Source organism: Nicotiana tomentosiformis, chromosome 7 (assembly GCF_000390325.3).
Source record: "Nicotiana tomentosiformis chromosome 7, ASM39032v3, whole genome shotgun sequence".
Taxonomy (NCBI): Eukaryota; Viridiplantae; Streptophyta; class Magnoliopsida; order Solanales; family Solanaceae; genus Nicotiana; species Nicotiana tomentosiformis.
This window is the reverse complement of record NC_090818.1, coordinates 87,544,283-87,562,619: the sequence shown is the minus strand read 5'-3', so window position 1 is coordinate 87,562,619 and position 18,337 is coordinate 87,544,283. Positions and strand designations below refer to the sequence as shown.

General features: G+C 40.1%; 1 protein-coding gene across 1 annotated transcript; it reads left to right on the top strand.

The window, feature by feature from the left end:
• The first annotated feature begins 7,615 nt into the window (after positions 1-7,615).
• On the top strand, positions 7,616-8,526 carry LOC138895943 (uncharacterized). Its single transcript, XM_070180708.1, has 2 exons — positions 7,616-7,780; positions 8,050-8,526. The coding sequence occupies exons 1-2, from the start codon at positions 7,616-7,618 to the stop codon at positions 8,524-8,526; spliced, it is 642 nt and encodes a 213-aa protein (XP_070036809.1).
• Positions 8,527-18,337: the final 9,811 nt, after the last annotated feature.

Here is an 18,337-nt window from a genome sequence, read left to right as displayed (position 1 = left end):
CCGCATAACCATTTCGCGGTATGCACTCTTGTCGCATATCCCGCTTTTGGATTTTTCGGAGGGAGGTTCTGTAGTGCACTGTGCGACCGCAGAACCGTTCTGCGGTGCATTATGTAATAGCAGAACAGGTCTGCGGGCCTCATAGTGACCGCAGATCTGGTCGGTTCCTTTCCGATTTTGGCACCCAAATTTCGCGGCCATTTCGCGGACCACATAACCATTTTGCGGTCGCATATGCGACCGCATAACCTGTTCCGGAGCTTCATTTTTGGGGTTTTTAAACCCGACCCTATTTCGTTAAAACATGTACCATAGCTCATTTTAAGCACATTTATGATATTCTAGAGTGAGAGAGAGAGTTTTTTGAGTGAGGGAGAAACCTTCAACCTATTATCCATCAATTATTGCTCAACCATTGAGGATTAACAAAGGAAATCTTCACCCTAAAGGTAAGAATCTATGTCCTAGCACTCGATTTCGAAATTTTACCAAACATGTGTTAAATAGAGAGACAAATATTGGGTGTGGGGGTTGTTATCTTGCATGCATGTATTATCAAAGAATGTTGGAAGGTTGTGAGCTACAAATGGCAGAGAATTGGTTGGGGAATGATGGAATCCTCCATAAAAGGACCTTGAAACCTTAATGCATACCTAGTGTTTGATAAAATGCTCAAATGAGCTAGAACCATGATCATCCTCCTAATTTTGGGTTCAATTTATTATATTTCTAAAATAGATCGAAGTTGCTAAGAATTCCGGAATATTTTAGAGTTTAAGGAAGCTAAATTGAGGTATGTTGGCTAAACTCTTCTTTAAGAATTGGAACCCCAATATTCTTGTAAGTTCCAAGATATTTATTACAAGTTGAGTATTCCGAATACGTTTTGTGATAAAGATATATGTTTAATTCATGTTTCAAATGCTCTCATGATATTGTATTATAAATTGAGGATGTGTTCCAAACTATGGATTGTGTATCTACGTGTTATGATTCCAAGTCGTGATTTATATGGAAAACTATTTTGCTAAATTGTGTACAGATTGTGATTGGGGTTACACCTCCACCCGCATACATTAGGGTGAGGCGGCAGGGCCGCTTTATGTATGATTTTGATATTGTTGTTGCACTACCACCCAAATATATAAATTAAGGTAAGGTGGCATGGCCGCTTTGTGTAGGTATTGGTGTCATTGATGCACTTCCACCCGTATATATTGGGGTTAGGAAGTGGGGACGCTTTGTGTGAAAATGGGTATTGTGTTTACACCTCCACCCGCATACATTGGGGTGAGGCGGCAGGGACGCTTGAGTAGAGTTTTGGTATTGTGCTTACACCTCCACCCGCATATATAGGGGTGAGGCGGCGGGGCCTCTTTGTGTGGAAATGGTTACGGAGGATATCATCTTAACTTCTATAAATGTTAATGACTGCTCTTGATAAGCTTTCTTTGGTTTAAACGGCTACCTATGCTATTCTATTGTTGCCTTGATTCATCATATTCATACTGTATTTTCGAGTTCTTAAATTGATGTTTGGTTTTTATACTATTACTATTCGACATGTACTAACGTCCCTTTTGCCGGGGGCGCTGCATCTTTAATGGATGCAGGTGGTTCCACAGTGGAGGATACTGACCAGTGATAGCAGTGCTCATTCTTCCCAGCTAACATGGTGAGCCCCATCTCATTCCAGGGTTGTGCATCTTTTGTTTCTTATGTGTTTTGAGGAATAGCTAGAGCCTTATCGCTGGTACCATCTTTACTCTCTTTTGTATCTTTAGAGGCTCCGTAGATACTATGTGGGTTGTTTATGGGTGTTAGAAATGTCAACAGATCATGTTGTGTTTTGGGCTCTTGTTCCACTCAGTCATAAGGATGTTTGTATTTTGAAACATAACAATGATGTAACAAAATGAAACGACTTAGTAATGTATATATGTATGAACTTTCTATTGCCTAACTAATGAGAGCATGCCTTCTTTGGATCATAGGTGAGTCGGGTAGATAGTGTCTAACAGGCTTTCTCGCCCAGGTCCACTCGGTTGAGTGTCGGTCGCGCTCCCCGAGGTTGGGGCGTGACGGCCGCTTTGTGTAGATCGAATGTCTTTGGTTGAGACGGTCTAGCCGATCGGGCCGTGATCGGACTCCCATCTAAAACACGGTGGGTATATTGGTACTAATGATCTCCCAACCAAAAATATATATTATATCCGTATTTTAAAAATTGTTATGTTTTAAACTTGACATTTGGATATTGTTGATTGTTACTTGTTGTTTCCATAGTTTTTCCCCTTCTTATATTGGCATTTAATTTCGAAAGATGACATTATAGCATTGCATATTAGTACTATTCCATATGTACTAATGTCCCTTTTGTCGGGGGTGCTACATCTTCAATGGATGTAGGTGGTTCATCAGCGGGCGGTCCTGATCCTCATTTGCAGTTACTCTCTACTCAGCATGTTATGGTGAGCCATACTCTGTTCCGGGCTTTATGCCATTTGACGTTTAATTTTGTGCTTTGAGGTATAGCTAGGGCCTTGTCTTCGGCACATCTATTCTTCACTTCCGTTGTACTTAAAGGCTCCGTAGAGAGGTTGTGGGTGGTGTCTGATGTTGGAAATTGAATTAGAAGTGTTGGTATTTGGCAAACCTATTTTTCATCATATCTATAAACTTGTAATATTTTGGAAATCGTAAATGGATATCTTTTGAAAAATTGGAAAAGCATATGGAACACTTTATTCTCCTCATGTATATCTCTTGGTGTTGATTATATATTGGTCGTGGGTAAGATTGGATAGAAGGCATCAAGTAGGCTTGCTTGACCGGGGTATCCCGGTTGAGCGTCGGTCGTGTTCCCCAAGGTCGGGGCATGACACGCAAAGCCATCGCGGAGTTGAGGAGAAATATTTTTGAATTTTGACGGTCGTTTTGCGTTTCATTATGCGATCGCATATCAATTTCGTGGTCCATACTTCCGTCGCAGATTTGGCATGAAGAGTATCGTTGGGTGATTTTGCGACAACAAAACTGGTATGCGGACCGCAGAACTGGCTGCAGATTTATTTAGGGCAGCCTAATTTTACGAGGTTGATTCCGTGTTCCATTATGCGGACCACATACCTGTTCTGCGGTCCACTCTGCGACCGTAGAGTTGAGATCCGAGGGTCCATTTTCTTTTTTTATAACCTGAACCCATTTTGATTAAAAGCCTTTGGGGCTCATTTTAAAGGCAAAAATCTGATGTTTTTATAGAGAAGTGAGAGTATCTTAGAGAGAGAGGGAGATGACCTAGAAATTATAATTATCAATCCTTTCCCCAATCTTGAAGATTTAAGGAAATCACTCACTAGACCATCATCTACCCGGGTAAGACCTTGTCCTAAAATCTTAATGCAATTGTTATGGGTTTAAGTAGATTTTGGAGTTTGAGATAGGCCATGCATGTGACAATATGTGGTAGTATGTGAGGTTCTTGAACTATTTTGGGTAGTTTCTTGTTGAAATTGGTTGAGGGAGGAAGGGATTACCATTGTAGAGCTTTGTAGTCGATTTTGCATAATAGGTGATTGATAAAAATTCACAAGAAATTATATCATGAGAATCCTTCTAATTATTACACGATTTTTGTTATCTTTCCATATATTGGTATTGCTAGAAGTATTGGACATTGTAGTAATCTAAGAAAAGCTCAAGAAAGGTACGTTGGCTAAACTCTTCTCTTATAAGTTGAATTCCATGATTTTCCCGTAAGTTTCAAGTATGGTTGGCCCAGGTTCCTAATTCCCATGTTATGAGTTGTTCCTAATATTTTTGATTATCCGAAGTAAGTAAAGTGTCGAAAGATGTATGTACTCCAAACGCGTTTTAATTACTCCTATCTCATCATGATCTCCTCCGGGAATGTGTTCAAGTATGGTTTAGGTATTAAAATGCTATAACTTCAATTCATGTTTAAAATGAATATTCTTTATGCTTAGCTTGGAAAGAAAACACAAGGAGCTTAAGACTCATATATCTCAAATACATATCAAATCTCTATATCCAAATGCCCTTATTGTTGATAAACTATGACGATGTTTGGAAGTGAAATAAGTGAGAATGAGATATAAAATGTGGCCATGGTTGTTGTAACTAGAGTATATGATTTGAATTTGTGTTTCCATCGTAAATCACCATGATCTCCTTTATAATAGTTTCCAACGTGTTTTGAGTTCTTATTTACCCATGAGTTGAAACTGCGTATTTCCTTTTTAGAAAAGTATTTCAAAACGAAATGGAGTATTACTCATTTATGATTTTTAATTTGTGTTGCGATTGCAAGTCATTTTGCTCCATACTTTGTAAAGAAATCTATTATGTTTAAAGCTTTCATTACTAGTGAACTTAAAGTTATCATTTTCCGGAATATTCTATATGTTGATGTTTATGATGATGATCCTTGAAAGTGAAGAAATGAAAGTGTGTAGTATGAGATACGGCCATCGTTCTATGAATGAAAAATTATATGTATGGCCAAATGAGCCGATGAGATAATGATGTTGTGAGCGGTTGAAAATACTAATGAAGTGATATATGGTGTGAAAGGTTATGAGGCGATTGTATTTGTATTTCTGTTTTCTTTGTGGGACAAACAAAATATTTTTTTGGAGTATCATTAGCGAGCCGAGGAAGGGTGGGTTGTAAGGCCCACGCCCGAAACTACACGTGCCGGTGTAGGAGTCGATTGTTATTGTTGACGGCCAATTTTGACCCTCCCTTTTAAAAATTAATTTATACTTAATAATTTACAATAAATATTTTGAAAATATTTTCTATAAATAAGTACCTATTTCTACAAATTAATTTAGTATTAGTTTTTGAAATTAATCATTTAGTATTAGTATTGTGTAATTACAAATATATTTACTATTTTAGGATTATTAAAATAATTTCTATATGTAAGTTCTATAATTAATTTAATAAATTGATCATTAATTTCTGGTTTATTAGGTTACTATGTTAATAATTCAAAAGGAGTGTTACAATCTAGAAAAAAAACAAAGTATTGTTACAAGTAAATAATTATAATAATTAGTAGTGTATTTGATAATTATAATTCTTACTACATTTTATTAAAATAATTAAGTTTATTTAAATTAATTTCAAAAGGTATAAAAACTAAAAGGCTACAATTGCAACTCCTTAATTAATTACAAAGTGGCTATTAGTAAAATTATTTTAGCCTAAATACAAAGCCCAATTCGGACCTCACCCAGTCCAAACACCCATCTCATTTGCCACCTTGGTTATCCGTGACATCCTCTCTTAGCAAATGAGAGTGCGCCACGTCACTCGTCTCTCTCACTCACAGAACAAACACAAAGTCATATGGGTTGTTCATTTCTTTGATCAATGGCCCACGATTTTCACTTCATTTTCTTTTTAATTTCTAAACACTCACACCATTTAATCCTAACCGTTGGATCACATGAATCCAACGGACACCAAAATTCCCCACAAAGAATTGTTAAATCCCTAAATATCATAACCATTGATCTAAAAGATCAATGGCCTAAAATAATTCCCTCATTCTTAACCTAGAGACTAACCGTTTAACACCCAAAACTCTAATCATTCTCTATTGACCCTGCCGCCCCCTTTCCCTTTTCTATCTGCTTTCTCTCATCTTTCCAGCCTCCATCAATAACAAAACCTTGCACAAGTCCGGGCAAGGTCAACAAATTAGCCATGAATTCGCTCATTCTGTCTTCCCCAACCGCGAATCTCGCCAATTTCATTCCCATGTCATCACACAAATTCGAAATCTCCAAAGCTTAACCCTAGAATCAAAAACGAAAGTTCAAATCACCTGGGTTCTACTATGATCATTCGAGTCGGAGCCTGAAATTACCTTTTGCCTCCTGAAGTCAGTGAATCCTGCTGTAAATTCCCTTTTTCAATCATAAAATTCAAACATCTAAACCCTAAAACCCTAGACCGAAAGACGCAATATCAAATCTCTGATTTTCCTTCGTGTCTTGTCAAATCGGAGCATGCATGGAGTTCATTCTCAGAGTTCATCATGACGATTCGATGTCAAGAGTTCAAACTCAGTGACATAAGGACAATAGAGTTTAACCGATGATCCTCTGCCTTCAACGATTCAATCTTCCTTCTCCGGTAAAAATCTTCACTATTTTTCACCATGATTATGACATGTAACGAAATTGTTGAGCGCAACGACCTGAATTACGAGGAATATGATGAGAGTATGATGCTAGACAATCTCCCATAGGAGATCGAACAACTGAAGGGTCAAAAAAATCCCAACCTCGAAGAAACAGAAATGGTCAATATGGGAAATGAAGAAGACGTAAAATAAATAAGAATCAGCATTCACCTAGAATTCGAGCAAAAGGAAAAAATGATTGAGCTCCTCCGACAGTACGTTGACGTGTTCGCATGGTCCTATAATGACATGCCAAGACTAAGAACCGACATTGTCTCGCATTGACTGCCCACTGACCCTACCACACCGTCAGTCAAGCTGAAGCCCAGAAAGTTCAAACCTGATTTATGTCTGAGGATAAAGGAAGAAGTAACCAAACAAATAGAAGCCAATGTAGTAAAGGTAACCAACTATCCAAGCTGGTTGGCAAACATCGTCCCAGTGCCCTAGAAGGACGGAAAGATCAGAATATGTGTGGACTACTGGGATCTCAACAAATCTAGTCCAAAGGATGAATTCCCATGCGAAATATCCGCATCCTCATCGACAATTGCGTTAAGCATGAACTGCAGTCGTTTGTGGATTGTTTCATTGGATACCATCAAATCTTAATACACGAGGAAGACGCAGAGAAGAAATCCTTCACCACGCCTTGGGGAGTCTACTGTTATAGAGTTATGTTATTCAATCTCAAGAACACCGACGCCACCTACATGTGGGCTATGATGACCCTCTTTCACGATATGATTCATAAGGAGATTGAAGTGTATGTGCATGACATCATCATAAGTCTCGAAAGAGTTCAGAGCACTTGGACGACTTGAAGAAATTTTTCGAATGCCTGCGAAACTATTGGGTTTCATTGTAAGAGGGAAGGGGATAGAAATGGATCTATTAATAATCAAGGTCATCCAGGAATTACTGCCACCAAATAGCAATAAAGATGTCATGAGTTTCCTGGGACGATTGAATTACATCAGCCATTTCATAGCCCAGTCCACGATAATCTATGAACGTACTTTCAAGCTGCTAAAGAAGGATGCTTCCACGAAATGGACGGAGGAGTGTCAGAAATCCTTCGACAGGATTAAAGAGTATTTTTCAAACCCGCCAGTGTTGGTTCCCCCCGAACCAGGGAAACCATTGTTGCTCTATATGTCAGTCTTGGACAACGCCTTCGGCTGCGTGTTGGTGCAGCATGACGAAACTAGGAGAAAGGAGTAGGCCATCTACTACTTAAGCAAGAAGTTCACACTGTAGGAGGCCAAGTATACCTTGATAGAACACACTTGATGTGTTATGACTTGGATTGATCAGAAGCTAAGGCATTACATGTCGGCAAACACTACGCATCTGATATCTGGGCTCGACCCGCTCGAGTACACTTTTCAGAAGACAATGACTACCGAAAAGCATGCTAAATGTCAAATTCTCCTCAGCGAATTTGACATTGTGTACATAACTCAGAAGGCTATCAAAGGACATGCTTTAGCCGACCACCTCGCCGAGAATCCAGTGGATGGAGATTACGAACCGCTTACCATGTATTTCCCCGATGAAGAAGTACTATTTGCCGGGGAGGATATTGTAGAATCGTACCCTGGGTGGAGAATGTTTTTGATGGAGCGGCAAATTTCAAAGGAGTCAGAATTGGGCAGTCCTGATTTCGGAATCCGGATAGAACTACCCAGCATCGGCAAAGATAAGATTCCCTTATACCAATAATATGGTTGAATATGAAGCGTGCATCCTTGGAATCAGAATGGCACCAAGTCCAAGGAGAATGGTCCACCGAGAATGTTAAGATGCTACTATAGCTGCACTGCGTGAAGGAGCTATGCAAGAAGTTCACAAAGATTGAGTTCAAGCACGTCCCCAGGATTCAGAACGAGTTCGATGACGCCCTTGCAACACTATCATTTATAATTCAGCATCATGGCAAGAACTACATCGACCATATCGAGGTAGAGATCAAGGATCAACATGCCTATTGCTTCCATGAAGATGAAGAACCCGATGGTAAACCATGGCATCACGACATCAAGAGATTCCTTACAGCCAGAGAATACCTAGATAATGATACTAATGGTCAAAAGCGGGCCCTCAAGAGGTTGGCAAACCACTTTTTCCTCAATGGGAAAGTCTTGTACAAGAGGACCCCAGACTTAGGTTTGCTGAGATGTGTAGACACCGCTGAAGCAACTAGACTGTTGGAAGAAATACATGCAGAGATGTGCGTGTCACACCCTAACCTCGGGGAGCGCGACCGACGCTCTACAGAGTTACCCTGGTCGAGCAAGACTGCTTAGCGTCGTCTACCCAACTCACCCACAAATGAAGATGAGAATGCATTTCATTAATTAGTCAGTAAGAAGTCATGTGAACAACAGCAGATCATTTCCATTAGTTACGTCATTAACAAGTCTTCAAAACAGTACGTTGTACAGTCATAGTTAAAGTGGAATAAATGATACAATTATAACATATTTAGTTTAACCTTTCCAAAATCAGATACATCCCATACTATATCTACGGAGCCTTTAACAGGAACACAAGAGTGCTATGATAGTGCCGGCAACAAGGCCCCGGCTATACCTCAAAACTCTATGTACAAAGGATAAAAGATACCGGACCCCGAAATGAACTGGGGCTCACTAAATCAGCTGAAGAGAGGGTGTGCTGCTATCACTGATCAATACCACCTGCTATTGAACCACATGCATCCATTAAAGATGCAGCGCCCCAGGCAAAAGGGACGTTAGTACATATATAATACTACTAGTATGTAAAAATAATCACCCCCTCAATAGAACGAGCCGCAGTAGATGAAGAATAAAACATGAAATCAATAAAAGACTCAAACAATATCAAGGTGTCAAGTTACAGTTCAAAATAGGTCTCAATAATTTCAGTTGGGAGATCTTTAGCACCGATATACCACCGGCTCGACCGGCTAAGCCGTCTCACCCCGAGAGGTACAGTCACAATACCACCATGTACGCGACATAGCGTCCGATCGGCTAAGCCGTCTCACCACAATGCCGTGTGGATCGACATCACAACACATCTCGCTAGCAATAATCTCATTCCATTTAAGGGGAAAACATCTCAACACACCAATCTCATCCCATATAAGGGGAAACAGTCTCATCACATTAACACGGGGATTTGCCCCTTAGTCACTCCTACACCGGCACTTGTAGTTTTGGTGTTAGGTTATTCCGACCTACCCTTCCTCGGTGGCTAAATGATACTCTCAAGGCATTTATTATAAGAGTATTTACCGCTCAGTTCATATTCTTTTACAAGTCATTCATTTCATTGTCATCATTGGCCATAACGCAAAAACATTCTTGGCACATTGGCCATACTTCATAATTCATGCTCACTATTCCACTTTCAATCATTATCATGGACAATCAACAACAAGGCCTTTCAAATTAAGACTTTAAGCACATACTTGAGCAAATTAGGGTCTTAGGCACATATGACCTCTTATACAATTTGATGTGATCACTTTCATTTGGACTTGACTTGAAGTCACAACATTTTAATACATACTCATACTTCAAATACTCCCCCGAAGAATAGCACAATATGATAAGAACATTCCGGAACACATTTTGAACATATTCATATATATATATATATATATATATATATATATATATATACATCATCCGATGCCAAACCTATTCAGAAAAGTCAATTCATAACGTACAACTCGTGACTTACAAGATCATCGTGGAAATTCAATTCTAAGAGAGAAGTTTAGCCAACATACCTTGCCTCGAGCTTTTTAATTTACTACAATGTTCCAGAAATCCTAGCCACTTCGATTTATTTAAAGATATAGCAAAATTGAACATAAATTAGGAAGGAGTTCATAGTTCCAGCTCACTTGAGCATTTTATCAAACACTAGGTGTGCATTAATGTTTCAAGGTCCTCCTATGATGGATTCATTCACCCCACTACCCAAAGTTCATCCAAAGGAGCCCAATAATCGTCCCACTACCATAGATGGTACATGAATGTAAAATAAAGAACTCCCACACCCATGAATTGCTTTACTAATTTTGCCCATTTTTTAGTTATATTTCGAAATTAAAGGTTAGGGTTTTGAATCTTACCTTTTGGTTGAAGACCTTGTGAGTTACCATAGAGAAATCTTCGAGGTTTGAACAAAGATTGATGAACAAATGACTTAGAACTCATCTTCTCACTCTAGACCACCTTCCTCTCTCTCTAAAATGTAAGTTTGAACCATAAAAAATGACCCTTAACAGTGTTTTATAAGAAAGGGATCGGGTTTATAAAACCAGAAAAATGAAGCTCCGAAACACAATCTGGGGTTGCAGAGTGACCGCAGAATGGATTTGCGGTCCGCAAATCGGTAGCATAATTGGCCCTCTGGAACTGGGCAAGGTTGCCCCACTCTGCGATCAATATGCGGTACGCAGACCTATTCTACGGTTGCATAATGCATCGTAGAGCATCCCTCCGTAAATTTTTATGCTTCTTCCGTGGTCGATATGCGACCCGCAAAATAGTTTTGCGATCGCAGAGTGGACCGCACAATATCATCCAAACTTGCCCAGTTTTCTACTTCACTCTACGGTCATTCTGCGGCCGCATAGTGGGCCGCAAAAATGTCTTTTTCTACGAAATATTTTCCTTTACTCCCCAGCGCACTGTTCAACCCAAAACGTCCGTACCATATTCGTCAACTCATAAGCCTACTTCGGCACCACGAAACCCCGGGTTTTTAGGCAAAATTTTTTGGGGCCTTACATCCTCCCCCGCTTAAGATCATTCATCCTAAAATGAGGGCTAAAACCCGCCATTAGAAACCTATGTGACTCAGCTGCTATGACACACACCAACAGTTCCCAAATTTCTACTAACTCCCAAAATTTCCAAAATTTTTGCCAGAGTATCCCCCGTAACTAGGCCTATTCACCTGTCTGATAATCCCATAAACCAATCATAACATCATAAACACAACACGACGATACAAAATAATATGTAAACAACACCGGAAACGATGCCATGAACATTGTATTACCAAGAGGGAGTATTTTTAATATAAGATGTACTAGGTAATATATGATTTGCAGAAAATTAGCTCTTAACATCATAGATACAATTACATAGCTATTTGAATAAATTAGAGTACTTCTTCTTCATTTCTTCCTCGGCCTCCCAGGTGGCCTCTTCGACTTGTTGGTTTCGCCTTAATACCTTTACAGAGGCAATTTCGTTGTTCCTCAACTTTCGAACATGCCTATCAAGAATGGCAATTGGGATTTCTTCATAAGTCAATTCTTCATTAACCTAAATAGTCTCTACCAAAATAATAAGCGGCAAATCTCCAACCACCTTCTTCAACATGGATACATGAAAAACCGGGTGCACTAATGACATCTCTGGAGGTAGTTCTAGCCTGTAAGCTACCTAGCCAATCCTCTGAATGATTATGTATGGTCTGACATACCTCGGACTCAATTACCCTTTCTTACCGAACCGCATTATACCCTTTATAGGGGAAACCTTCAAGAATACCCAATCATCTTCTTTGAACTTCAACTCCCTACGACGAACATCTGAATAGGACTTTTGATGACTCTAAGCAGTTTTCAACCGCTCCTTAATGATTATAACCTTTTCTGTAGCCTGATGGACGAGGTCTGGCCCTATCAACTCCTCTTCCCCAATCTCAAACCACCCAATGGGATATCTAAATCCCATACCATATAAACCCTCGAACAGCACCATCTGAATGTTGGCATGATAGCTGTTGTCGTAGGCAAACTCTATGAGCGGCAAATGATCATCCCAGCTACCTTTGAAGTCAAGAATACAAGCACGCAACATATCCTCAAGCGTCTGATTAGTCCGCTCTGCCTGCCCATCGGTCAGTGGATGGAAAGTTGCACTAAGATTCATCTGATTACCCAAACCATGCTGAAATTTCTTCTAAAACTTAGCCGTGAACTGTGCTCCTACATCGGAGATAATAGAAACTGGAGTGCCATGCAACCTGACTATTTCCTTGATATACAACTGAGCATACTGTTCTGCTATGTCGGTAGCCTTAACCGCCAAGAAGTGTGCTGAATTCGAGAGTCCATCCACAATCACCCAAATCGCGTCGAATTTGCATAGAGTGCGAGATAGCCCTACCACAAAGTCCATATTGATCATCTCCCACTTCCTTGTCGGAATCTCTATGTTCTGTGCCAACCCACCGAGCCTTTGGTGTTCGGCCTTCACTTGCTGACACTTTGGACATCTTGCCACAAAGTCCGCTACATTCCTCTTCATATCGTTCCACCAATAGACTTTCCTAAGATCATGATACATCTTTGTAGAGCCCGGGTGCACGGAATACCTAGAAGTGTGAGCCTCAGTCATGATTCATTCCCGGAGACCATCCACATTTGGAACACATAGACACCCTTGGTACCTTAGGGTACCATCATCCACGCCAAAAGAAAAGGCAATGGTCTTATGTTTATGAATCCCCTCCTTTAGTTGTACGAACAATGGATCATTGAATTGCCTCTCCTTGACTTCCACCACAAGCGACGATTCAGCTCTATTTTGCACAATCACCCCTCCTTCATTAGAGTCCGCAAGGCAAACTCCCAAACTAGCCAACCGATGAACCTCCTTGGCTAACGAACTTTGATATGCCTCCAAGTGAGCCAAACTACCCATAAATTTCCGGCTAAGAGCATCTGCCACAACATTTGCCTTCCCCGGATGATACAGAATATCGATGTCGTAATCTTTGAGTAACTCCACCTATTTCCTTTGCCTCAGATTCAATTCCTTCTATTTGAAAATATATTGAAGGCTCTTATGGTCCGTGAATATATCCATATGGACCCTTCAATGCAAAGACCACCGCTGCAAGCTCCAAGTCATGTGTTGGATAATTCTTTTCATGATTCTTAAGTTCCCTAGAAGCATAAGCTATCACCTTGCGGCGTTGCATTAATACACACCCAAGTCTGATTCTTAAAGCATCAAAATATACCATAAACCCATTTGTACCTCTAGTAGAGTCAATACCGGTGCCGTAGTCAATCTTGATTTCAATTCCTGGACGATTCATTCACAAGCATCCGACCATTGGAACTTAACTGCCTTCTATGTCAATTTAGTCAAGGGAGAGGCAAGAGTGGAGAACCGCACCACAAACTTCCTGTAATATCCAGCTATGCCCAAGAAATTACGAATCTCAGTTGGAGGAGTAGGTCTAGGCCGATTTATCACAACTGTAATCTTCTGAGGATCAACCTCAATTCCTTCTCTAGAGACAACATGACCCAAGAACGTGACAGATTCAAGCCAAAATTCACATATCGAAAACTTTGCATATAACTGGTGTTGATATAGGGTCTGCAAAACTACCCTGAGATGATCGGCATGGTCCTCCCAACGCCGAGAATATACAAGGATAACGTCAATAAACACTATTACGAAGGAGTCGAGGAAAGGATTGAAGAACCGATTCATAAGATCCATGAAAGTTGCCGGGGCATTTGTTAGCCCAAAAGATATTACCAAAAATTCAAAATGCCCATACCAGGTCCTGAAAGTTGTTCTCGGAATATCCTGTTCCCTGATCTTCAATTGGTGATACCCGGATCTTAAATCAATCTTGAAGAAGTACTTAGCACCCTGCAATTGATTAAATAAGTTATCTATCCTTAGTAGTGGCTACTTATTTTTTATTGTAACCTTATTGAACTGCCGATAGTCAATACACATCCTTAATGACCCATCTTTCTTTTCTACAAAGAGGATTGGTGCTCCCCAAGGAGACATACTTGGCCGGACGAAACCCTTCTCTAACAAATCTTTCAATTGTTATTTTAGATCTTTCAATTCTGCCGGTGCCATTCTGTAGGGTGGAATAGATATAGGTTGTGTTCTTGGAATCACATCAATCCCACAATCAACCTCTCTGTCTGGCGGGATCCCAAGGAGCTCATCCGGAAAGACCTCCAAAAATTCATTCATAACAGGCACCGACTCAAGTGTAGGTGCCTCAGCATCGATGTTTGTAACCCGGGCCAAATGGTAAATACACCCTTTGTTAATCATCTTCGTGACCTTAAGGTAAGAAATAAACCTACCCTTCAGCACCATATCATCCCCCTTCCATTCAATCACTGACTCATTTAGAAATTCAAACCTAACGGTCCTGGTTCGAAAGTCAAGCTTGGCAAATCATGAATAAAGTCAATCCATTCCCATTATTACATCAAAATCATCCATCCCCATTTCAATAAGATCGGCCATGGTGTCCCGACCACGCACTGTGACAACACAATCCCTATAAACCCGCGCAGCCATGATAGACTCACCAACCGTAGTAGATACAGAGAACAGCTCATGGAGCTGTTCTAATTCTATCCCAAATCCCTTAACAACATAGGGAGTAACATAAGGCAAAGAGGAAGCAGGATCAATAAGAGCATACACATCATGAGAGTGGACAGTTAATATACCTGTGACAACGTCTAGAGAAGCCACTGAACTCTGGCGACCCCTCATAGCATAGAAATGACCGGGTAATCCCAAACTCTGTGCGCCACCCCTAACTGCACCACACCTTGTAATTGTTATGGTGCCTCGAGCTAGAGGAGGTGCTGCGTATGTGGTAGCTACAGAACTGGCTGGCTTATGTGGAAAATACTAAAATGTCTGCAAGTGTAAATGAGTAGCCGACAAGGCTAACACATAAAAGTCTGCTAACATCTGACTGACTGAAGTATAGTCTACGAAGCCTCAAAGAATACTGAAATGCTAATTGTTTACCAGGACAAGGTCCCCGGCATACCTTACTAACTGAAATACTACAAAGACTGAAGACTGAAAAAAGGGATAATGCCCCGAAAGACTGGGGCTCACCAATAGCTGATACGAGATGTCCTAGAAAGCAGAATCGACAACCTGTATATCGTTACCTACATCGCAAGATGCAGGCCCCGAGTAAAAAGGGGCGTCAGTACATTTGAATTGCATTGGTATGTAAAATAGCTGAAAGAAGGAACTGTAAATACTGAAACTGAAACTAATAACCGATAACTAAAGCTAATAACCGATAACTGAACTAAACATAGGAAGTAAAGTTATGAATACTCCCTCTTCTGAATGATGAACCAACTGTTAATCTGAATAAATAAATTGCGTCCTCAGGCCCAATATATATATGCACAAACTGCGGCCTCGGGCCCAAATATACGTATACATAACTGCGGCCTCAGGCCCAAAAATGCATAAAGCATAAACTATGCCATCTAGAGAATAGAATTTCTACAACTATTCATGGGACTAAGGCATAATTACATTCTGAGAAAGCTCGTAATAGTCATAAAGAATGGGACGTAGGTAGAATCATAAACATTCCCAAACATAAAGAGAGTTAGCCTCACATACCTTAGCTCTGGCCCCTTTTAAGAGTATCACGATGTTCGTCACCTCTTTCAATGATAATCTATGTCAATATATATATATATATATATATCAAGAAGAACCAATATTAGCACTAATTCTCCTGTTTTAGTAACTTAAGAATTTTATCAAACACCTTATGGGTGTAAAGCCTCATAGCCCTTAGTAATTGGTCTTTCCTTTACCAAGTTCTCATTCTACTACTTTTAGGTGATTGTACAATCCCAAATAGATGTAACTAACACCATTTCTCATCACCCAAATGTTTACAACAATCATAATTCAACAATCCAAAACCCTAGCACAGTTCCTATGGTTCTCTTTATCAAACCCATTTACTATTCTCCCAAAAACACATCAATTGATAGTTATAAATGATTAGGGAGTAGTAGCATTACCTTTTCGAAGTTCACTCCTCTTGAATTCGAGTTCTACGGTTTTCCTTCTCAATAATGGTGTCTCAATCGAATATCTAATGAGTAGAAGGATTTATCCATGTTAATAAGGTGTTGGAGAATTGACATTAACTTAGAATCATCGCTAGAACTTACATTGGATGATGAAGGGACCTTGGGGAAGTTAGATTCTTGAGAGCTTCCCTTTCTAGAGTAGGTTTTCGTGTTTGGGGTGTGGGGGAACAATGTAGGGTTTTTAAATAAGTGAACACGTCCTAAAATTGAGGAGGAAAATAAAAGTATCTCAGGTAAACCTCACCGGCGCAAGGCATCATCAGGGGTGTCAAAATTAATGTGCAAGGCGCCATCAGAGGTGCCAAACTACAGTGCCTTGTACTGTCTGGGGCACTGAGTTTGATTCCCTGGATAGTGCCTTGCACTGTCTGGGGCACTGAGGTTGATGCCCTGGACAGTCCCTTGCACTGTTAGGGGCACTGATGTTAATGCCCTGTACAGTGCCTTAGACTGTCTATGGTCATGAGTTTTCATAGCCTTGCACTGTGTAAGGCTATAAGATGTACCTCCCATAAACTTAGTTGATTCTATCAATTTTTATGCACCTCGCTATCGGTTTTGATTCCAAAATAATGGTTTCCACCCATACTCATACTGATAGGACTTCACATTAATACTTAATTAATGCATTCACAATAAATTCAGATTTACAAAGTGTTACATGATCTCCCCCTGGGATCATCCGTCCTTGAATGATTGTCCTTATTGTAACTACGACTAACTCTGGACGTTAAACAGGACTGACGAAAACATATGAACACGGAAATGTCATGAACACGTGCATACTAAACTGAATGAATACATGATTACTGAACTGTTGAGATACTGAACTGAATAGGTACTTAACTGAATGGCTACTAAAATAAGGTCTGAATGAGAAGGTTAGTTACCTTCTACATTTTCTGCTTGGTCTCTAAAGAGATGGGGATATCTGGACTTCATATCCTCTTCGGCTTCCCACATAGCCTCTTCAACCTTTTGATTCCTCCAATACACTTTCACTAAGGCAATTTCCTTAGTTTTGAGCTTGCGAATTTGACGATCAAGGATAGCCACTTGAATTTCTTTGTAAGTTAGGCTATCTTTAAACCCTATAATCTCTATAGGAACCACAAGAGAAGGGTATCCCATGAATTTCTTCAACATAGACACATGAAACACTGGGTGTACAGAAGCTAATTATTGTGGCAATTCTAAGTCATAAGCCACCTTCCCGATCCTTCACAGGATTTTATATGGCCCAATATAGTGGGGACCAAGCTTCCCCTTCTTCCCAAATCTCAAGAAGCCTTCCATAGGAGAAACTTTCAGAAACACCCAATCATCAACTTGGAACTCTAAGTCTCTAGGCTGCACGTCCGAATAGGACTTTTAGCGACTCTGAGCCGTCTTCAAATGCTCTTGAATCAACTTTACTTTCTCCATAGACTGATATACCAAATCGGATCCTAACAGCTCCAGTTTTCCAACTTCGAACAAACCAATTGGTGATCTACACCTTCGCCCATAAAGAGCTTCGTACGATGCCATATTTATACTAGAGTGGTTGCTGTTATTATAAGCAAACTCAATGAGGGGTAGATGATCATCCCAATTACCTTTAAAATCGATAACACACGCCCTCAACATATCCTCAAGAGTCTGAATGGTGCGCTCTGCCTGGCCATCTGTCTGAGAATGAAAAGCCGTGTTGAGGTTCACCCTTGTGCCCAGTCTATTCTGAAAGGATTTCCAAAAGTTCGTTGTGAACTAATCACCATGATCTGAGATGATGGAAAAAGGAGTGCCATGCAATTGTATAATTTTCTGGATATACAACTTGGCATAATACTCTACTAAATCTGTAGTCTTCACTGTCAAGAAGTGAGCTGACTTGGTAAGTCAGCCTACAATCACCCAAATGGAATTATTCTTCCAAAACGAGTGAGGTAAGATTGTTATGAAGTCCATGTTTATCATCTCCCATTTGCAATTAGGAATTTCTATACTCTGAGCCAAACCACCACGCTTCTGGTGTTCGACTTTCACATGTTGACAATTTGGACACTTAGCCACAAAATTTGCTACGTTCTGTTTCATGTCATTCCACCAATAGATCTCATTAAGATCATGATACATCTTTGTGGAATCTGGGTGAATAGAATACATGGAATTGTAGGTTGCTGACATAATCCGCTCTC

Coding starts and splice junctions, on each gene's coding strand:
- LOC138895943 (XM_070180708.1), top strand. CDS start 7,616: ATGACTACCGAAAAGCATGCTAAATGTCAAATTCTCCTCAGCGAATTT. Junction 7,781..8,049: donor TGTATTTCCCCGATGAAGAA/GTACTATTTGCC, acceptor CACTGCGTGAAG/GAGCTATGCAAGAAGTTCAC.